The 22,714-nt window shown below is 49.0% G+C and overlaps 1 protein-coding gene across 5 annotated transcripts in view; it reads left to right on the top strand.

Moving 5' to 3' along the window:
* Window positions 1-11: 11 nt before the first annotated feature.
* Atp11a (ATPase phospholipid transporting 11A) overlaps window positions 12-22,714 on the top strand; it is a 109,681-nt gene continuing 86,978 nt past the window's right edge. For 4 of the 5 annotated variants that reach the window (XM_055608422.1, XM_055608424.1, XM_055608426.1 and 1 more), the window contains exon 1: window positions 12-192. In XM_055608422.1, the coding sequence (XP_055464397.1) occupies window positions 154-192 (39 nt within the window). In that variant the 5' untranslated portion in view covers window positions 12-153. Of the gene's footprint in view, window positions 193-9,698; window positions 9,861-22,714 lie in introns of those variants that run through there. The other variant, XM_055608423.1, reaches the window with a different exon arrangement.

Here is a 22,714-nt window from a genome sequence, read left to right as displayed (position 1 = left end):
CTGAGCGCGGCCCGCGTCCCTTGGCCGCCGCCGGCGGGGCATGAGCGTGGAGGGGCCGCGGCCGCCCCCCGCGCCGCCCAGGCCGTGACCGGGCGGGGGGCGGCTGCACTAGCGCCCGCGGCCCCGGGGCTCGCGGAGCCCGGAGCGGCAACCATGGACTGCAGCCTATTGAGGACGCTCGTGCGCAGATACGTGAGTGGCGCGCCGGAATAGATAGGGCTGGGGTCGGCATGGGGGGTTGGGGGGCTGGTCCAGGCCGGGAACGTCCCGCGGACGGTCCTCGCCGGGCTTCACCTGCGCTCGGCCGGGCCCACCTGGGTAGGCAGTTGCGGCCGGGTTGATCCCGGGGTCGAGGGACATCCATCCTCGGGGGTTGCGCTCAGCTGCAGCGGGGCGGGCCCGCGCGGGGACAGGGACCGGCTGGGAGATGTGTTCGGGGCTGCGGGGACGCGGGGAGCCTCTACCGGGGAGTCCGAAGTGAAGTTTGCCATCTCTAAAAGTAGCCAGCCAGGTCCGAGTGCGCAGTTCCCGGTTCCCCTGGATGCCTGCGCGGGTAGTGACGGAGCGTGCCTCACTAGGGGAGACCAGGGAGGTGGCAGTCGCAGGTCAGGAAGGAGCAGAGGGTTGTGTACAGAAAAGAATCTGACCCGGGACAGCGCATCTTCCCCTGTGCTTGGCACAAGGACCTATTATTGTCCGGCAGCTGGCGCCAGGCGGTCACAGGTTTGAGAAGCGCGTGCCGGGCGCAGGCTGGGTACGGAGGGGACGGGAGCCAGCCCTTTCAGGCTTCTCTGAGCGGGGCAGTTGGACTTAGATGTGGGTTTTTCCTGAAGAGTGTACCCATGGTGGGTTTTTCTAGTTAATTCCCTTCCAACTTGGACCTTCCAATAAGAAAAGAATGAGATGAGGAAACTACAGTCCTCACTGTGGGAAGGTGGTGGTGGTGGTGGTGTGGGGGGAATGGTCTTGCTCCACGTAGAAAAATCTCCCTGAGCTGGTATCTTCTTGGTCCCTGTAGAGACTCTCCGTGGCATGCCAGCTTCCCAGGGTCAGAAGACAGCATAGATATTCTTCCCTGTCTTCTGCTGTCCCCGGGCAGCCCTGCGCTGTCTTGTATTTCCTCAGTCTAGTTCAAGTTTCAGGTTAGTTTTGCTGTGCTCTTTTACCTTTGAAATGGTATTTTCTCCCGAATCTAGGCGGCAGGTATTCCTTAATGAACTTTCCTACTTAATTGTTTGATAATGCGTCTGGAATGTAAGTTACGGAATGTCATTCTTCCTGCTTATCTCATCTTTTTTACCTCCTTGCTTGCAGTGTTAACCCCTCTGCCTTATTTCTGTATACAGTGTCGATGATTTTAAACTCAAGTCTGAGCCGTGAAATTAATTTGACTTTTTCCAGAAACAGTTATGCTTTGTTTTCTTGTAATATAGTTATCTTCCGAGATGTGAGATAAAAATTGTGTTTTCTTTTGTAAGGGGGAGGGAGAGATCAGCTAGTCTTATCTCATGGTTTTTGCAGCTTGTCCTACAGAAATGAGCCTCTTCCCCCTCTCATTCCTCTCTTCACACAGTCAGAATTCCTGAGATCAATAAAGGCATCGCAGCTCCCTCTGATGCCCGAGGTTGCTAAAGATGGAGTCATCAGTCCTTGGAAAACATTGTCATAGGTATTTTGTCTTGGGTCAGTTCCCAGCAGTGAGCACAGGCAGGTAAATGAGAGCGAGCGCTCTCTCTAGGTGAAGCCAGTACTCCACAGTACACACTGCCTTATGTTTGAACGGTCACATAGTCGTGTGCACAGCCCACGCAGCATGAAGTAGCCGATGCGCCGGGATGTAGCCGAAGTCATATTGCGCACCTCCAACATTTTAAAGAGCTCTTGTAGAGCTTGGGACGTTTTCTCTTAGGTGTGTGAGGTGAGGAGTGTGAGTCTTGTGGTTGACCCTCTGGGGAAGCAGTGGAGCCTTCCTGCAGAGGCCTGAGGAGGCCTTCTGTGTGCTAGTGTGTACCCAGGACAGGTGGCCCCTGTTGTCCTGCTCCAGTGCACGTTTCAGAGGACAACAGCAACCTTCCCCTTGCAGTTCCAGTGAGGATTGAGTCTCAGTGCACAGAAGGGCTGAGAGTGGCCTGGACCCCAAGAGAGGCTCAGCAAGTTTACCCCGACTCCACTGCTAAGGATCCCCAGGCTCAGGCAGCCCGGGGCTACCAGTGAGAAGTTCACTGAGGGTTCTGCTGCTGAGCAGGTGGAGGGTTCAGAGGCCTTCCAAACACTTTACCTTTTTTTGAGAGAATCTCCCTCTGTGGCTCTCGTTGGCCTTGGTCTCACTCTATAGACTAGGCTAGCCCTGATCTCACAGAGATCTGCTTGCCTCTGAGTCCCCAGTGCTGGGCTTAAAGGCATTGGCCACCTGGCCCTAAGCCCTTTAAAAACTTTTTTAAAAAGGGGGTGGGGTGCAGTTGGTTGGTCCCCTACAGGGCTTCCCTGGGAGAATGGGAGGGAAGAATTGGTGGTGGGTGGATGATTTGGATACTTGGCAAAGATAAGACAAAATAATTTAAAGCAAGGTGTGGAAGACTGCTGCTGGCCAACCAGGAACAGTTAAACTAGGGCCAGCTTCTTAGGCCAGGCTCCTCATAAAGGCCCTCTGCATCTTGCCTTCCTGGTTCATGCTGAGGGATGTGATTTTTTTTCCCTCACATTCCTGTAGGTCAGGAGCTTCACAATGTCGTGTCTGAGTGATACATGTCTGTGATCGGGCCCGGATTTCACTTACTAGGTTTTATGGCTTGCCAGGGCCTCTTCCTTTCAGAAATCGCTTTGCATGCAGTGATTTGTCTAAGACAGAAGGTTGGGAAAGCCTAAAGGCTTTCTTTCTTTTATCTTCTGTCTTTCCTTGGTGATATGTGGCTGTTGAACCTAGGACTTCCTGTGTGCTAGACAAGTGTTCCACTGCTAAATTGTAGCCCTAGGTCTTTTCACTTTTTGTTTTGAGACAGGATCTCTGTAAGGTGCTCAGGCTGGCCTTGAACTCACTTTGTATCTAGGTGGGTCTTAAGTGTATGGTCACCTTGCTTCAGCCTCAAGAGTAGCTGGAATTGGAGGGCTGAACCTCCATGCAGCTCATTTAGATCTCTTTCTTTCTTTTTTTATTGTATGTGAATGGCCTCTTTGCCTGCACATATGGAAGCATACCACATTCCTGCCTGATGCCTGCAGAGGTCAGAGAGGATCACCTGGGACTAGAGTTACACACCATTATGAATAAGTTCACATGCAGGTGCTAGGAATCAAACCTCTGGAACAGCAACGGGTTCTCTTAACCTGTGACCACCTCTCTAGCCCATAAAATGTCTTTATAGTAGAAAAAGACAGTTTTGGCTCTTGAGTACTTTAAGCACTTTACTTTATACTTCAGAAATTTTAGAAGTTTATAAGCAGGTACATATTTCTTTTTTTTTTCTTCTTCTTCTCCTTCTCTTCCTTCTCTTCCTCCTCCTCCTCCTCCTACTGCTACTTCCTCTTCTCACTTTCCTTCTCCTTTCTCTCTTCCCTCTTCGCCTTCTCCTCGTCCTCCTCATTCTCATCTTCCTTTTTTTTTTTTTTTTTTTGAGATAGGATTTTACTTTGTGGTTCTGGTTGTGGAATTCAATATATAGATATCAGGCTAGCCTCAGACTCAGAGAGATCTGCCTGCCTCTGTCCCTCAGAGTGCTGTGATTAAAGGCATGTGCCGCTGAGCCTGGCTTCTTAATTTTTATTACTAAGTGGTTTGTATAATGGATATCAGGGTTCACTGTGAGCTTGCGTGTTCTAAGAGACTTAACTCACTGGACTTTTTATTCCTAATCCAGCTCTGGGGATCCAGGCCTTCCTGTTCAGCCCCAGAGTCTGTATTCCCGGATACAAAGTGAAACCACTTAACCACCAAGGCCTTCTGGTATTTGAAATAAGTGGTTCCTGAGGCATAAAATCCCAGGCTAATGGATAGTCTGTCTCTTGCATGGTGGTAACAGTCTATAGGGTGGACTTATAAAGTTTATAATTAACACGCACTTAACAAGGCGACAGCTAGACAAGTTCGTCCAGGATGTTCCTGTTTTCAGGGGTTGGTGTGTTCTGGTTGGACATTTCTGAGCAGCCGTCCCAGCTGTGTATTTAACCTTCATGTTTCATTCTTTGCATTGCTCTGTGGAACCCTATTGCATGTCTGCTCATTAGGACACGCGGTCTGCATGCTTTTATCATGGCAGACACTGAACTTAATAACCCAGGGGGAGGATCATATCGTCACAGCCAGCTAAGTTTCTAGAAGTGGGAGCACTGTCCTCAGTTTGCCATTGGCTGAGATGGCAAGCCTGTGTTAGCAGGCATGTGTAGTGCCTCACTCCCTAGGAATTCTGCTTGCAGATGTGCCCCAAACAGCATACAGACAGAGCATACAAATACGCTTCACACAAACAGGCCGGACGGAAGATTCCTACATCTCAGACTTACAAATGTTCTTTTAACCAAGTTAAACGCAGGTAAGAGTGCTATTTATTTGTAATACAAATCAATAGAAAGCCATTTTTACAGCACTGGAGATACAACAAGATTGAATAGGTCCTATTTTTGCTTGACTGGGATGCTGATGGCTGAGAAACTCAGGGTCGATGCAGTGCTTTGCAGGTTAGGCATCAATCTCTTGGCTCCTCACCCACATTTGTTTCTGCCTCCACTTGGGTGGGCACTGTGGGCTGCTGGTTAGCTTCTTTGAACTGTTTCCTCCTCTGCAAAGCAAGGACTGTCGATAGTGCCCCCCCGCACCTGTGCCTGCACTCTTTAGGACATGGCCCGTGCACATACTCCATGCACATTGAGTGGGAGACTGTAAGTCAGTGCTGTTCTGCTTCTCAGCAGACCTTCATGGGGCAGCTGAAAACCTGCCCAGATGTTTGAAGAGGAAACAGACAGCAGACCTCTATGTGTAACCCATAACCCTGCTCTTTCTGCCCTGGCCTCCTCCCTGGTTTGGAACAGCAGATCCCATTCTGATACAGACCAGTTCTGTAGCCTGTACTCTGGATCCCTCCCTCATCTTTTCCCTGTTCCGGTGACATCATCTGCCCCGTGGCACATAGTCATTTCTTCAACTCCCCTTTGTCTTAATGGCTTACCATGTGAAATCAAGCAGTCTTTTTTCCCCACCTTGTCCTTGTCTGATGCCTTGTGGTATTCTTCCCAGGATCTTCTTGACCTCAGTGGTGTCCTCTCACATTGAAGGGGCCTTCAGTGTGGTTCACATGCTCACATGTTACGTCAGAGACAGAGGTCCCCATCCTTGCGTAGCCACCTCAGCATGCAGAGTCAAAATGAGCATAAGCAAGTGTTAGTGGTCTGTCTTGTTCTTTTTTTGGCATCACAGATAACAGTTGAAAGGAGAAAATATACTTTTGGCTCATGATTTTAGACTGTGAGAGCAAGGTGCACTGAACATCACGGTGGGATGATGTGAAGATTAAGGGGTTTATTTCTTGGTGGGTAGCCAGGAAGGAAGAAACAGAGGGGAGGAAGGAGAGAGACAGAGATAGGGAGAGAAAATGGACCAGAGATTGTACCAGGGGTCCCAGAGACATGGTGTGTCTTTGTCTTTCCAGGACACACTCCCAGTCACCTGTATTCCCACTGATGCTCCTTCCTGTGGCCCCATTTGCTATGAATTCATCACTGTGTTAATCCATTGATCAGGCTGGAGCCCTTATAGTCCAGTTGCCTCCTCATGAGGACCAAGTGCTGAGCCTTCTCCAGGAGGATGCTCTGTATTCAGTGTGTGACATTGGTTTAGCAGGTACCATTGGGTAGCATCCTAAAGGGCTTGGGGACTGACTGGGTCTAGGCTGGGTGGTGTGTCCAGTGGAGAAAAAGGCCAGTTCAGAGGCTGTCAGGAACCTGAGCATCTGGTGCCTTATTGCTTGTCTGTGCGCCCTTAGGACCCTTGTGAACTTTTCTTCCCTTGCTAGGATCCGGCCTCAGCCCTGACACCTCCTCTCTCTGAAATCCCTTATCTTGAGAGGAAATAGCAGGGGGTCCTGAATTTAGCCCTGTGTGTAGCTGCTCTGTAGTCACCTGCTATGGGTGACCCTTACCATCGCCTTAACTGAGTTGGAAGAAATGCTTCAGGGCAGTTCTGAGCAGAGCACCAAGGTATGGCCAAGAACGGGAGCAGTTAGCTAGTCTTTAAGTCTTGTTCAGCACTGAAGACAACGTCAAGATCCCCTAGCTCATTGCATGCAGTCCCAGGAATGTGGGGTGGACTAGCCTCTGAAGGCTTCTGGCCCTTCCAGACACATTCCTGCGCTCTCAGCCTTCCTGCCTCCCATAGGTGCCTTCCTGCTATCCCCACCGCCTCTACAGAACTGAGCTCTTGGAGTATGGTTCCAGTTTCCTTCTGTCGGTCGGTCGGCTAGATCCCAGGGCCTGCAGGAACAGCAGTGATGCCCCTCCACAGAACCCGGTTTCAGGAGAAAACCTCTGAAGGTTTCCTAGGAATCTAAAGTGTTAATTCCCAAGAGTCAGCTGTGTGGCCCTTTGGAAGGGATTTTCCAGTTCTGTGTCTTCTTACAGGAATGGGCCCTGGACCAGACAGTCAGCTGGGCCTGCACTGGTTAGATTGGTACTTAATGGCTGGAATGGTGGTTGACTCTCTTGCCAATACTTAGCTATAGGTGTGTGCCTGCTGCTAGCCACACTCCCCGACGTTTCCAGAACACTGGTGGATCTTTTCCTTGTGTTCTTGCCTCTGGAGGGAACAGCCATTTGGAACTGCCAGTGCTGGCTTGGGCTTTTCTGAGTTGCCTAGTCTGTGTGTGGCCTGTGACCTGTCTCTCACCCACTGATAAGGATTCAGGCTTTTCTGGTTTGGGCCCCCACTGGAGGAGGGTAAAGGAGTTTGCATGCTGCTTTTCAGGTTCTTATTGTGCTTTGCCTGATACTGTCTCTCTCTGCTTCTGCTGTTGCCCCCCCCCCCCCACCCCGTGTGTTTGTGTGTGTATGTGTGTCTGTCTGTGCGTAAGCTTTAGTGCTGTGCCTGAGGCAGGGAGGGTTCTCTCACTGTACCTTCTGCAGAGAAAAGTGGTGTGGAAGTGAGTGGCCAGCGCTGACCTCAGTGGCCTGGGCTCCTGGTGGACCGGCATGAGAGCACTGTGGCTGTTAGTCACTTCCTCCACCATCAGTCCCTTAGCTGCTCCTCGGTGTGTTTAAAGTGGAGCCAGGAACAGCTGACATTTATGGGTAGCAATTGAGCGCGTTGTCCTCTGAGTCCGTGTGCAGGAATTGTGACTAGAGATCCCCACTCAAAATACACTGAGCCCTTCATTCTCGAGGACAGAATTAATTCAGGGAAAAAAAATATATAGTTTCAAATGTCTGTTCTAAAAGCTATAGCAGCCACCTTCATGGCTCTGTTCTGTGGTTTTAACTTTTGCGGGTGTCAGAACCAGATCCTTTTTTGGGATGGAGTTGAGAGGTTTATGTGTGTTGACACTGAGGTGAAAAACACTTTGCCTGTGACTTGCACTGCTAGGAAGTGAGCTACCTTCCTGGGGTTGAGCCATGTTGCTCTTGGGGATGGGCTCTACAAGCCAGGTTGGGGGAGGGTTACATTTCTGGCGTGACTGTGCTTCCAGAAGATGGCATGACGCCTATCTAGTTTGGTATCAGTTGTGGTTTAGACATTAGCACTTGGGGTTGGTGTCCACTGAGTCTGACCCAATCTAAGTGTTTCTTGTTGCTGAGACAGGGTCTCACTGTGTAGCCCTGGCTGACCTAGAACTTGCTGTGTAGACCAGATTGGCCTCAAAGTCACAAAGATCCATCAGCCTCTGCCTTCTGAGTGCTGAGGTTAAAGGCGTGTGCCACCACCATACATAGCCCAATGCAATTTAATTTTTTTTTTTTTTTTTTTTTAAGATGGAGTTGGCCCGTGTTCCCAAGCTGGCTTTGAAATCCTCAGCCTCCCAAGAGAGCTGAAAGCCACTGGCTGCCCCAGTTTGTGATTAGGGTACAGATAATTTTCACAAAGAAAGGTGTTACTGGCAAGAAGCATTACGGCCCTGTAAGTCTTGACCTCTCTGCCTGGCAGATGATGTCATGGTCCTAGCCCTCCAGCCCTGTGTGTGACTGACTCCCTCTGTGGTTCTCAGGTGAGCCCAGGTTGCCTTTGAGCTCATTTTATCTCCCGAGAGGGCTGAAGAAGAGGCAGATGGCAGATGCAGCTGCTTCCCTGCGGGTATAGATCTGAGGATCGGATACTCACTGTACAGCGCCTCCTGAGTTGCTCACCAAAGTGTTTGTGCTTGTCATAAAGAACCTTTTGTCAACTTGAAAAGGGAATGAAAATAACTTTTTTTTTTCCTAGTTGGAGGAAAAAGGAAAGGCTTTTAAGAGAAGGTTTGTTTTTGTGCAGACAGTATCTGATGGAAAGCCAGTGGGTTAGGCATTCCACAATACTGTGGGAGAGTACAGTCTGGGGATGGCAGCACTATTCTTGGTCCCCTCCCCCCCCACCCTACCACGCCAGTCTCAGAGAAAGGAGAAAAGGGCCCAGGTGAAAGAGCTGTGGATAGATAATGTCTGTGCGCCACAGCATCGCTAACAGCCGAGGGGAACTGTCTCTGCTGTCTCACGGGCAGACCCTCCCCTAGGTTGGTCTCCACAGCCCCTGGAAGGAGCACTGTACTCTTCCACAAGAATAATGGGTTATCTGTATAATGGGGTGCTTATGGGCTTATGGGCCCACTTTGTACAGCACAGCCTCAGAGCAGCAGACCTGTTGTCCTAACATAGTCAATAATCGTCCAGTGTCCCTTTCATGGAAGTGCCTCAATTTGGCAAGTAAATGAGGTGACCCTCTCTTTGGACAGAGAGTGGACCCAGAGCATTGCGGTCCCCTGAGCCCAACTTTGCCAAGTGGAGTGTGTGACCATACTGGGACCTGCTAGCCATGCTGCAGATTCCTGGTGGTCCCTTTAACCTTGTTGGAGAAGTCACCCCTCCGTGTGCCCCATCAGTATATGGAGAGGAGGGATTGGGTGGCCTGTCTCCTAAAGGCACTAGCCCACTGCAGGCTCCTGAGTGTACACAGGCAGGTGGGGTTCAGGATGGCCTCACAGATGTCATGGGATCCTCATTATCACTGCTGTGCTAGTTCTGCTCCTACCTCCTTGTGTCCTTTCCTTTAATTGGACCTCTCTCACCCAGGCAATCCTAGGGTACTAGTCAGACATTGCACCTCTGTGAAGTCACATGTGTGTGGCTTGGTGTTGTAGGCAAGTGCCTTAGGAACATTCTGGTTGGAATTTGGTTTATGCAGCACACCATATAGAGGCCGAGTCAGGAGGCTTCCTTGCCTCCTGCTACTTGAGAGAAAAGTCCAAGAACTCCAGACCGAAGTGCCAAGAGCTGCAGAGGGGTGAAGGAAGCAGCAGCTGGCTTGGGCTGAGGACAGAATTTTTGCTGCGGCCTTCCAGCTGAGGTGTAGGACAGCATTCCCATGTCTGGAGAACCTGACCTGTGCCCTTTCCTCCCTATGTCCTGAACCCTGTTTATGTTCAGGGCCTGGCCAACTGCTGACATGGCCTGACATCCATGCGCTGACCTATGGTGACACTCTGTACCTGTGATGATAAGTCTTGGAAGCTGCCTCTCTGAAGTGCATCAAACATTATGTAAAAATGAAATGTGAACCCTGAAGAGCCCTGACTGCCCTGGCTACTTTCGTCCCTGTGCTTACTGCCAAAGCATCGTCCCAGTGACATGTCTCCTACCCACCAGTGAGGCCTCCATGTCTGGGACTCCTGTCCCCACCCATGCCAAGCAAGGTACAAAGCCCTTTAACCTTTGAGTGTTTGCTGCCCGTGTCGGTCCCTGCTCTTGTCAGCTAACCAAGTTTGTTCTCTCTAGGTGAAGTCAGAGCAGGCAGGCTAGAGGTCTGCATGGAGGCCTCGGAGGTGTTTATGTATGGATGACTGTCTCTGTCCCAGCCTCTTGTCTAGTATCTCCTCAGGGAAGATCAGCAGCTGTAGTTTCTGAAGAGGCACTTGATGGGGGTCTAAGTATGCCAAAGCTAAGGATGGGGTAAGAGAGGGAAACCAGCCTGTGCTTGGCAGTGTTACCCTGAGGGATGCCTCTTGCCAAGTCTGCACAGTCGGCTCTGTTGGTGCCCTGACAACTCATACACAGTGCTGCACTGGGTACCACGCACACCTCGGTGAGCTAGGCCCTGCACAGCCCAACCTAGGAGGAAACATTCCTCTGTTCTGAAGGCTGGGCTGCCAGCAGGGTTCTGATGCCCTCGCTTGACCAAGAGAGACTGGTCCTCCTGTGTTAAGATACCACCATCCTTAGCTTTGTTACGAGCCTGATCTTCAAGTGTGGTTATATACTCTAAGGGCTTCAGCACTAGAAGCAGCACGCGGTAAAGGAGGCTTGGCTTAGACAGCATTCAGACAGTGACTTCAAAGTAGATGCTTAGTTTGCTTTCTGCATTAGCAAACAAATTATAGCACATTCTACAAAATCTGGGAGGACTCAGCATGGTGTAGTCTTAGTAGCATTTTTGGACTTTGTTTTGTTTTGTTTTTTAAATAGTGAAACAGGTGATTCACCCATATTACCTGTGCTCTTGTTCTCTCTCTTCCTAGTGGGTCTGGCAGGGCAGAGTGAGCTGGGATGAGGCAGTAGCGTGACACCTTGTTGTGGCATTTGCTTTGTGGTCCAGATGCACAGCATCTGGCTTATTGACCAGGCAGATGTTGCTGTTTACATCACCAAGTGGATTGGGCCTGCCTGCTTACTGAGGATAGAGCCGTGGTTCCAGTAAGTAGACTGTTTATTTCTCATCTTCAGACTGACATCCTCCCGCCTCCCCCCCACCCCCCCGCATTAAAATTAGGTTGGTTGCTGGGAGGTAGGCAGTGAAGGAGCCGACTGGGTGGGGGCCTCTACTGTCTGCATTGCTCTCCCTGGTAGCAGAATCATACACATACCTGCACAGCACAGTCCTCAGCTCCTCACAGACAGCTAGCTCTAAGTCCTGAGTTAGCTCTTGCCTGGCTTTTTAGTGTGTTTAAAGAACCAGTTTCATTGTCATTTGATGAGACTTTTATATCAGAAACCATCAGCTGTGGCCCTTCTTCCAGTCAGGTGTCATCTGGCCTCCGTGGTTGTTGAATTCTGAAGATTTTGCAACCATTTGACTGAAAATAATGCAGGAGGCCTGTCTTAAGCAGAAATCCCGCCCAGGCCTAGAGACTTCATGTGCTGTCTAGGAGCACCTGGAACTTCTGCAAAGTGTGAACCAAGGCGAGGGCGAGAAGCTGCTTAGCACAGACGTTAGGTCCCACTGGAGCCTAAGGGGATTCACATGGGCTTGGTGTCTCCCACCCCAGATCTGTGGCTCCATGAACCTTTCTCCTGCCTTGGAGGAGGAAGTGCCTTAACAGTTAAATATTTTGTGCTTAGGGAAAAGAGGATTTCCCTGGCCTATTTTCAGCAGGGGATTAGGGACAGCAAACTTCTGCTGTGAGGATTTCATCTAGGTTTCTGTGTAGTTTTTCAAGGTCTCAGAGATCACCTGAACTTGAAGGTGGAAATAAAGTAATAGTGAAGTTATTTATGTGGGTATCTGTGACTTGGGGATCAAGACTCACCTACATTTGTCACTTTCAGGTAAAATGCTTTGCATATAGGATCACTTTTGTCTCTAGAAAATGTTGACACAGTTGGTTTGGCTTAGATAAATATGAACCATCAGAGTATGGAGTTTTTCTAGTAATGATTATCTTTGGTATAAATTGGGAAGAGTCATGTGTGGGAAGGCTGCCATGGTGGCCAGAGACTTTTCAGTGATCATTCTTGATTGGTTAATCTCATAATTTCTTGGATGCTGAATACAAATAAAGCATCATCGGAGAGGACCTGTAGACACCTGTCAACCTCCCACACAGAATCCTGTACACGTCGACCTTGACATCTGATGCTCCTTGGAAAGTAGTTAAGTGCTTGCTGTTGCTCTGCACATTCAGTGGAGCAAACCGGAGACTGGTTACCGCACAGATAAGACCCGAGTGAACACATGGCGTGCCGGTGTTAGAGAAGGAGGGGTGTTGCCAGAGTTGAGTCCTAAAGGAGTCAGGGCCGTGGCCTTGCAGCCAGCCTGTGGGCCATCAAGCAGAAGGAAGCCTGAGGCTCAGAGCCTGGGTGTTGTCACATAAAGCTAGATAGACAAAAGAATGACACCTGAAGCCCATTGGTGGTGCTGGCACATACCTGAAATCCCAGCACTCAGGAGGCAGAGACAGGCAGGTCTCTGAGTTGGAAACCAGCCTGGTCTACAGAGTGAGTTCCGGGACAGCCAGGGCTGCACAGAGAAACCCTATGTCAAAAAAAAAAAAAAAAAAAAGAAAAACAAAAACAAAACCCCAAACAAACAAATAATAACAACAAAAAGAATGACCCCTGACTTGTCTGCTTTGGAGCTTTATGCGTGTTGCATTTTGAGGGAGGTTTGTTTGACTTTTCTGTTTGTTTGTTTTTAAAGCCAAATTCTGCCTTTGTAGCCTAGGCTGTCTTCAGATGCAGGTTTCAGCTCCCCAAGTGTACTGCCATGCCCAGCTTTTTATGCAAGCTTTAATTCTGTCTTGAAATAATATGGCTGAAGAAATAAAATTACATAATTGGAAAAATCAGAATAATGTTAAAAATTGAATCACTGTTTACTTTTTAGGTGAAACAGTGTACATGTTTATGGGGCCCGGCATGGCATTTTAGTGTTGGCATGATGGTCAGCTCAAGTGACTGACATGTCCACATATATTATTTTGTTATGTTGGGGTTGATCAGCGTCTGCTCTAACTTTGATGCTTATTTTGAAGTATTTCCTGACTGTTGTCAACCCCAGTCACCCCTGCACTCCCTGGCTCTGGCCTCTGTCTTCCCTTGAACTGTCCCTAAACTCCTCCAGGCTCTGACACTGCTGGTCTGTTCTTTTTCTTTGAGATCAGTTTCAGATTCCACATAAAAGTGAGAACACGCAGTGCTTGTCCTTTTGCTTCTGTCCTAGTTCACTTAAGGAGTGTTTTTTCTTCACAGGTACATGTGTGTGCTTGTGTCTGTGTGCATGTTGCAGGTATGTGCACAGCACATGTGGAGGTTAGGAGACAACTTTTTTGAGTCAGTTCTCTTCTTCCATCATATCAAACTTAGATCATCAGGCTTGGTAGCATGAACCCTTATTTGATAAGCCATCTTGTCTGTCCATGGAATGCTTTTTAATAGTATGTGGAAATGTTAATTTGTTGATTATGAACAATTGTTTTGTGGTAAAATGGTACCCATGATACTAAATTTACCTTTAGTTGCAATTTCCATGCTATCAGACAGCACTGTTTTGCTACCACCAACACAGTTCATTTACAGAACTTATTCCAAATGAAAGCTAACTTGAGGGCAGTTTTAAATAAGAAAGTTATTATATATTTGATATTGTATACCTTGATTTTTGAGGAAACATTTTTTTGTTGTTGTTGTGTGTTTTTTTTTTTTTTTTTTAATCTATAAGACCAAAAAGATGGCTGGGCATGGTAGCAGAGGCACGTGGATCTGTGTGAGTTCAACCTGATCTACAGTATTGCGTTCCAGGCCAGCCAAGATTACACAGTGAGATCCTGTGTAATCAAGAACAACCCAAACAAACGAGCAAACCAAAAACCGAAAAGAACTAACATGATGGTGATGATGATGGTGATAGGATGACGATGATGAAAAGACTGAAACCTGAGAACCAATGACATTTTAATAGAATTTTTTCCTTTTAGGTTATTGGCAATGTTTTGAAACAGTAAGAAATGGATTGATTACATTTAAAATTACATTTTCTAGTAAAATTGTTGCCTCTGTGAGAACAACCTTAGGGTGCTTTGAGGTTTTTGTTTTGTTTCTTGTGCTTTGATTGTGTGATTTTTCTGTTTTGTAACTTTGTTGCTTTTCTAAAGGAAGATGTGTGTGTGTGTGTGTGTGTGTGTGTGTGTGTGTGTAAATAAGAAACTTAACTGTAACACTGAGTAATTGGGCTAGACCCCATGTGGCCCTCAGAAGAGTGAGGGCTACAAGGCTACTTGTGGGTGGAGCTTCTTCTGATGGGTGCTTTCCATAGTAGTGCAGTCTCCCAGCATGCCCAGCAGGGGACTTTCTCACTGTGGATGCTGCTCTGTGACTGACTTTGCTTAGTGAGTAACTGTGACCTGTATGCTGGACGCCTCAAGGCTGAGTTTGTGTGGAAAACTCAGCCTCACTCTGATTTTATTTCATTTCAGTAGGCAGGTCAAAGAGAAAGAATTGGGCTCACATTTCAGTGTGAAGGGCAGCAGCTAAGGCTGGAGTTTGCACCTCCAGAGGGGCAGGACCAAGTGTTTTTAGGGATCCAGCTTAAGAAGGAAGGTGACAGGAAGCAGGTCAGGACAGGGAAAGCACGTGGACACCAGCCAGCACTGCAGGGAGCAAGTCCTCTGAGGCATAGGATCTGTGTAGACACCTTGCCCTTCTGACTCCTTCACCAGATGGGGCTGTCCCCAAGGGGGAGATTGCAGATGAGCCTGGACTCTGGCTGCTGTCCAGCCCCACAAGATTTATCAAAGAAGCTGTGGCTGGTCACGGGTGCTGACCTGGCACATAGTTGGTCCAGGTGCCCACCAGTCCCCACAGTTACCTAGAACTAAGATCAGGGATACAGGGAGGGGCTGGGTGAGCCCACTCACATAGCTCACCACAATGGTGAGGACTTGTGGCAAGGTAGAGCGGGCAGCTGGCACCAGCACCATGATTGACCTGTGCAGGTGTTTTCTATAGTTTCATTTGGAGACATGCTGGAGACCATGTCTTCTTAGCTATACCTACAGGTCCTCTGGATCCTCCTGGAAGGACACTTGCTCATCGAGAGCACGTAGTCCTCAGGTGTGTTTTGTAAGATTGGCCTAGTGCAGGCACCTGCCCTTTCTGCCCATCGTACCCCACCAACACACACCTAAAACACACAGTAGTCACCCCATATCTGGCTGGTGCAAAATTGGCTTTTCCAGCAGGGTGTCATGATCTTGGATGAGGCAGGTACAGCCACTCCCTAGAAAATAACTGCCTGGGATTTTCCTGTCTCCTCTCTGTGCCTGTGGGAGCTTTCCACAGTACAAGAGGCCTTCAAATCAACTCATTGCTGTAATTTTAGCAATCAGGAAGGAACCAGGGGGGAGAGAAAGGGCTTGTGAGGGTGTGGCTAAACCTTTCATGGTCCCAGCAGGAGAGGCAAGCAGGACCTCAGATGGGAGACTTCTTCCAGGTTGCAGTTCATTTGCTCCAGCGTCACAGGAAGCCATGGCTCTGACACCTTCGGTTTGCAAACCATGGTGTGGGTGGTGGTTCTTAGCTGGCCACGGTGGCAGTGGTGAGGTGAAGGCCAGTTTTGGGCAAGTACTGGCAATGATTATGAACACACATAAACAGACAGGTCATGACCAAATGCTGACCTGTGGTGTGACTCCCTAGAGGGCTCCACGGCCCTGGTTACATGACCAGAGAGGTCTCTAGGGATGTTCATTTGGAGCCTGGAGCCAGCAAGGGCTACTGTGCACCTGGCCCATGGGCCTAGGGCTTTCATGACAGAGGTTAGAGTGGTCATCAGCTATTTTTTCCCCCAAAGCCACTTAAAACTTTTGTTGTTGGAATTTAGACTTTAATACTCAGTTACAGTATTACAAACATGGCTTGAAATAATCATAAAATTATTTCTCATTGTTGTTTTGTTAAGAATTAAAAACTCAGAGAGGAAGAAACTGGGCGGGGCAGGAAGAGGAAGACAGGGATCCATGGCCACCTTTCTGGCTTTGATGGGGGCATCATGCAATTGAAGTAGCAACCCTAGTTTCCCAGAGCCAGGTCTTCAGGACTAGACACTGCTGAGCCACTGAGTGAAGTCAGCTCTGTCTGATATGAAGAGGTTGACAGTGAGGCCTCTTCCTCACTCCCCCGCATCTGTGGAATGGAAGGAGCTGATACCCACGCGTGAAGATAGAGGATGCTTAGCTGGCATCGCAGCTCCGAGCTCCCCCAGTTGCAGCCTGGAAGGTGTGAGTCCTTTCTTTGATGGTTCTAGAATAGGTACCACCTTGACCCAGGTGTTCCTGAAGGCCTGCTTAGTGCAAGGGTCTCCATCCCAGCCACAGACCACCAGGGTCTTTCACCTGTGGCCGTTCATAAACTGCCTGGTGACAGACTGTGTCTCAGGTGCCAGAGGGTAAAGTACTTGAAGGAGATGTGCCAAGTGAGTCTGGACCACAGTGCACAGAGCTTTCTCCACTGTGTAAGCCCAGAAGGCCTGATAGACAACAGCCTGTGCTGTTAGTGGCCATCGAGCGTCCTCTCAGGGTCAAGGATTGTGCTAGGCACCAGGAATACTGACAGTGAAACAGAAGACTCAGCTCTCCCTGCTAGAATGTAAAGTCTATCGAGGGAGTCACAGCTGCCTTAATCAACTGTCAGAACATGTGGCGTACTGGGGCACCCACGGCAAGGGACTCAAGTAGTGTGCTTATCTGCATGTTAGAAATGCTAGGAGGCTTCCTTCATCTCTCCTAGATGCCGACTTCCTTAGGGCCACTGGCCTAGAAGACAGAGTCCCATGACCCGAGCTTGCCCTCTTCTCCCTCTAGTCTGAGACCAGGACAGGCCATGTTTAGAGCTTAAGTAACCGAGGACCTGTGGTTAAAGGGTGTGCCTTCAGCCCTCACATTCTTCAGGGAAGGAGTCCTCACTCCTCAGCGGGGGCCCCCTGCTGCAGTGACGGTCAGAGTTCTTTCTCCTCGCTGAAAGGAGGATACTGTGACCTGCTGCCCACTTCCATCAGCATGCAGCCACAGGCCAGGTATGAGGAATGTGGTAGCCCCAAGCCAAAAAGCCTATTTACAAAGCAGTTGACTGGCTGTTCAGAGAGCAGGTGTGGCTGCTAGGGACAGTACTGAAAGGCTGGGCTGCATGCCACCGTGGGTCATGCCACTGGCCTCTGTGGTCCTTCTGTTTTTCTCTACCTCATTGCATTGGTTGGTTGAGATGGGCGTTTAGTGAATGCATAAATACACAGGCAAATGAGGAATGTACAGTACCATCTCTGCCCTTTGTCTCTAGTCAGCCGCTCCTGTGTGGCTCCTGGTGGCAGCATTTTGAATGCTTTGTCCCCTGCTTAGGTTGGTCTAGTGCAGGGGTCCAGGCATCATTAAAACTCAGATGACAAGCCTTGAGTTTGCAAGACACCTGTCAGCACAGCACTGGGGCCTCTGGCACTCCTGCCAGACAGTCTGTTGGGATACAGCTTTTTGTGCCCTCTCTGTGACTCCAAGCCTGTGTCTCCCTCCTTGTGTTTTCCCCAGGTTTCCTTTGTGCTTGTTGAAGGTGCCCCGGTCAGGCCAGCTTTTCCTTCTGCCTCAGAGTGGTTACGGTGTCTACGTGTGAACAGTGTCAGAAGGGGCTGCACCAGCACTCTGCTATTTTTAGTGACCCTGCTATCTTTAGCTGACGTTCTCCAACAAGGCCAGCAACTGCCTGGTCTAACAGTAACTAACGGGAGGCAGTGTGAGAGACACTGGCCTTGGTCCTTCGAGAGCCACCAGGGAAGACAAATGCTCTGTTTGGAGGTGCTAGCGCATAGTCAGCTTGGTCAGTGATGACCAAATCTGTTGAAGTAGATTGCTTGAACTGGCCACTTCTAAATAGTCCATAATATTGATGATGTAACAAAATAACATGAGCATATACTTTCATAATAGCCATTTTTTATTGCTGGACTGGAGGGTGGAGATCATACCACCTCTCACCCATGTTCATCTGTGTGTCTTGAGGGCTGTGTAGCAGCCTGCTTCCCTGTGAGAAACTTGTGGCAGTAACGGTAAATCATGGGCCCTGCCGGCCCTTGGCCAGCTGCCCCAGGATGGGGTGTGTCATGCAATAAATGACAGGTGCTGGCCAGAGGAGCCAGCCCGAGACTACCTCTGGTGCCCCAGCCTTGACTCTAAGACAGTGCCCATGCTTGTCTGGGTCTGTGGTACTCCCTGAAGCCTTTGGAGCAAAACCCAGACCAGAGATGAGGCCGGCACATTCCTGCCCAGGAGAGGTTGACTAGCACAGGCCGTGCCGTGATTGGGCACTCTGCTCAGTACTGCTGTACTTTTCAGTATCATGCTGATGACAGGTTTGAGAATTCTGATACACCCAGGTTCTAGAAGTGCTGCAAGGGGCCGGGGCACTTGGCCCTTGCTCATAGCAGCAGGCTGGAGAGCCACTGGGGCCTGCATGAATTAGGATGAGGGATCATAGAAGAGGGTCGAAGAGGGTCGAAGAGGGAAGAGGGAAGATAGTGTTTTCTGTTTTAGTCATTGCTGCGAAGAGATGCCATGACCACGGCAACTCTTATAAAGGAAAGCATTTAACTGGGGACTGGCTTAGAGTTTCAGGGGTTTGGTCTGTTGTCAGCGTGGTGGCACGAAGGTGGACATGGTGCTGGAGAGGCAGCTGAGAGTAGATGCTACATCGGCATCTCCAGGCAGCAGGAGGAGACTGAGTGCCACTTGCTCCAACAAGGCCACACCTCCTAATAGTGCTGCTCTCTCTGGACCCGTGGGGCATTTTTATTTCACACCACTGCACAGTGGAAGTTTACTCAGTGGGTTACAGTAGGTGATAGAGTTGGCTGGCTGAGGTACAGAGGCATGCAGTAGTCAAGGGCTAAACAGGCGGCTAGCCCTAGAGTCTTCATGTGTGAACCCCTCATGATGCTGGGATGTTTTTCTCAGACTCCTCTCTGGGAATGGCTGTCTGCCCTGCTGGGGAGAGCCAGGATGTGTCTTAGTGTGTAAATAGTAAATAGACCTTGAAGTGCAAACACTAAGAAGTCTTTTGGGCTGTGTGTGTCTGTTTGTCAGCTGAAAGTTAATAAGGGGGCTGGGGACTTAGCTTGGTGGTAGAGCAAGGCCAAAGCCCTGTTGGGTCCTCAGCCGGGGCTGGGGAGACAGAAGTTAGAATGAAGCCTTGCTCTGTTTGCAGCATGGAGCAGAGCTCGTTACCATAATTAGCCTCACATGCAGCAGCGACACACGCAGCACTGACACACGCAGCCCCAGGGCTTTGCTCAGTTCCAGAGTCAGCCGGTTTCTTTGGAAAGTCAAGTACTATTGGGTTGTTGAGACAAAGGCTGGTGTTGGGGGCGATTATGGAGGACTCTCTAGATCTGGGCCTCTGCGGTCACATGAGGCAGCCTGTGGCCTTTGAGCAGTCACAGTTTGTGCATATCTGGGAGCTCATGTGATCACCTGCTGCGGCAGCCCTCTTGGAGGAGACTAAGGGAAGAGGCATAGCTTATGTGTGTGGCTGACCCGGGAGACTCACCATATCATCTGGGGTAACCCTTAGAGCAGGCACAAATGTGGGTGTAGGTAAAGGCAGAGGGAGACAGGACACCCAGTCTAGGAAGCAATAGAGGCTGGTTGTAGTGGGTCCAGAACGGAGGGGTGATTTACATTGAGGGAAAGGGGGTCTTCCGGTGTTTGGAAACATGGGATACAAGACCTGCCCCTACTCCATGTGTGAGGCAGCAGCCGTGGGTGGCCTTGTGAGGGTTAGGTGTGGCAGTTAAATGCTCTGGCAGAGTGCAAGGTCTGTTGTCAGGGCTGGTCTGAAGCCTCCAAGTTGTGCATGGTAGGTAACTACCCCAAACTGCCTCTCATATAAGGGGCTGGTAGTTGTTGGGAGTGGGGTTAAGCTGGATCTGAGAAGCTATGTATTTAAAACATTTTAAATTAAAACAGTTTCTGAGTGTTACAGAATGGAATGAAATACCTTGCCCCCAAAATATAGGAATAAGCACAAATTCAAAGAGGTGGCGTGCTGTGGTGGGCCATCTGATGGCCAGCACCTGCCTGCCTCCCTTAGCCTCTCTCTGCCTCCTGCCCGCTCTCAGCTGCCTCATCATCTGCCATCGTGTGGCTGGTTAGGCCAGAGGTATGAACATGCCGAAGCCTAACTGTGCATACCTGTGTGTAGGTTAACTCGGGCTCACATTCGCCTTAGGTGGTAAATGTTGGATTGCAGAGCTGTGTTAGAACCCTTCTGTTTTAAAGTTGAAGCAGTGTAAACTTGTAAAGCAGTGTAAAGTTGGAGCACTGTAAACACAGGGTTTACAGCCCATTCCTATCAAAACTTATTTATACCCTGCTCATGTTTTCTTCTAGAAGCATCTGTTATATTGTCACAGTTGTACTAGTAAAGCCACAGAACATGGTAAGAACTGCTGTTGATTGTAGCACAATCAGGCTTGGGGTCAGAGATGTCCCCGCAGGTTCACTTTTTGAATACTTGGTCTCCATCTGGTGGCACTCTCCGAGAACCTTTAGGAGGTGGAGCCTGATGGGTGGAAGGAGGCCACCAGAGGTGGGCCTTTGAGGTTATAGCATGGCCCTAGGTTCAGAGCAGCCATTGCCACATGCTTTCCCTATCTGAGACTGGGCCTTACCTTCCTCCCTCCCCCTTCTGGTGACCTACAGAAACCCTACAGCCCCACGCATTTCCTACCCTACTTGATTCTGTCAGATATTGGGGTCATAGTAATACAAAAGTGACTGATGGAGAAAGTTCACACCAGAGAGATGGGATCCTTCTGTGACTAACCTTGACCCTGTAGTTCTTGGACCTTTGGAACTGGTTCATGCGGGAGTTCCTAACATTTGTGAGCTGAAAGCCAAAGAAACCTTACAATGTTGTATATATAGCTTACTTGATGGATGCTGGTGGGAGTTTGGAAGATCAAAATGATGACGGAAATGTAGACAATGAAGGTCAAGCTCAAGAGGTTTCAGATGGGAGGAAGGATGTTTTTGGGTGACTTGGGCCACCAGGTTGTTCTTCAATGGCAAGTTCCTGAGTGGGAGGGCCAGAGGATGAGAAAACAAAGGAGACAGGAAAGTTTAGAGCCAGAAAACCTTGGGCAAGCTGATGTTTCATGCCAAGCAAGTTTGTTAAGAAGGATGGCACTTTATATACAGTTTGCAGTGGAAAAAAACGAGACAGATCCTACAATGAGGTGATGTCACCAGGAAGCTAATCATGCAATGTTGCACAACAGGATATTTCAAGTGCGTCACAGACAGAGCTTGCAGCCTTGGGGCTGATAACCACAGCCATTCAAGTGGGGGGAAAGTCAAGATTTTAGGACTGAAGCTCTCCCAAGGCCCTTCCCGCAGGCTGTTGGCCTTGCCAGGCATGTTTCTGGTTTCAGGTGAGGAGGCTTGCTCAGAAAAAGCCTTGGATCGGCTTGGGAGTTGGCCTAGAGGCCACTCGTGCTTCCTTCTGGCAGTTTACCTGTGTTCTGCCCATGTCCTGAGAGTTTTGGTGAGACTAAGTTTAGTGTTAAGGAACTAATCTATTCATGACAGCACAATAGCCAAGCCGTGGTATGGTTATTTCCAGCTGCATTTAGTCGGATTTACAGTGAGAATCAGGAGGGGAAAGCAATGAAGAAAGATTTGAAAAAATGTGCAGTTTGACTAGCAAGAGCACATTAACAAGTACCTGTGGACCACAAAGCTGTAGTTAAGAACAACGCCATGAACAAGAAGCCATTCACTTTGTATTGAGACCCCAGGAGGAAGAAACCCCACCCATCCAATCTCTAGTGTGTAAAATGCAAATGTACCTGAAGCATTTTCCTTTTGAAGAGGAGTGTGCTGGAGTCCTCTGCTGGCAAGGGGCTGCCCAAGGTGCTTTCCTGGGTTCACCCCACAGACTCTCCTCCTGCATCTCATGGTCCAGCATTGTGCATAGCTGCCGGATATTTAGGCATGAAGGTCTCAGAAGCTATCTGGTCACGGAGGCTTATAGCAAGGTTTTGCAAAAAAAAAAAATAAAAAAAGCCTGAAAGCCAAGCAGTGTGTAATGGGGGCAGGTTCATATGAGCTAATATAAATTTTTCATACCTTAAGTATTTGTCAGCTAGTGTGGTCACTACAGCATAGTAGTAACAGGCTTAGAGTTAAGCATTGATATGCCTCAGTGCTTGTGTACCTCCATGCAAAACATGAGGGTCCAGGCCAATGGGCCTACTACTTACTTAAGGCTGATTGTCTAGTTAGCACTGGATATACATGCCATCAGCACACAGGTCATATCTTCCAGACATAAGGCTCAGATGATATGAATTTGTCTTCTCCAGTAATTGTGTGTGTATGTATGTCCCCATCTGAAATCTACCTACATCCTGCCCTTGATCTGCTCTGGCAATGAGAACATGTCTAAAGCCATCATTGGGCTTCATGGAGCATCCTTCAGGGGTGAAGCAACCTGGGCTGCTAAGCACTGTCTGAGCATGCCTGGGCTCTTCATACAGCATTAAGTAGTATGAGCCATAAGTGCTTCATGGCCTGGGGAATCCAGCTGATGACAGGGAAAAGAAATTCTAATTAGGAGACTTGGCCTGTCTCTTTCCAGGAATGATTTGAAATTGCTTATGTAATTAAATGCAACATAAGGAAGGTAGAAGGGTACCCAGAACAAAACAAAACAAAAACCAGAAAGAAAACAAGCAAATATTAGCAAACCTCTGGGATGAATTCAGCTTCTTGTTTCTGTTAGTCAAACTGAAAAA

The sequence above is a fragment of the Psammomys obesus genome, unplaced genomic scaffold (genome assembly GCF_907164565.1).
Source record: "Psammomys obesus unplaced genomic scaffold, mPsaObe1.curated_primary_1811, whole genome shotgun sequence".
Taxonomy (NCBI): Eukaryota; Metazoa; Chordata; class Mammalia; order Rodentia; family Muridae; genus Psammomys; species Psammomys obesus.
The sequence above is the reverse complement of the archived record's forward strand: the minus strand, read 5'-3'. Positions and strand labels throughout refer to the sequence as shown.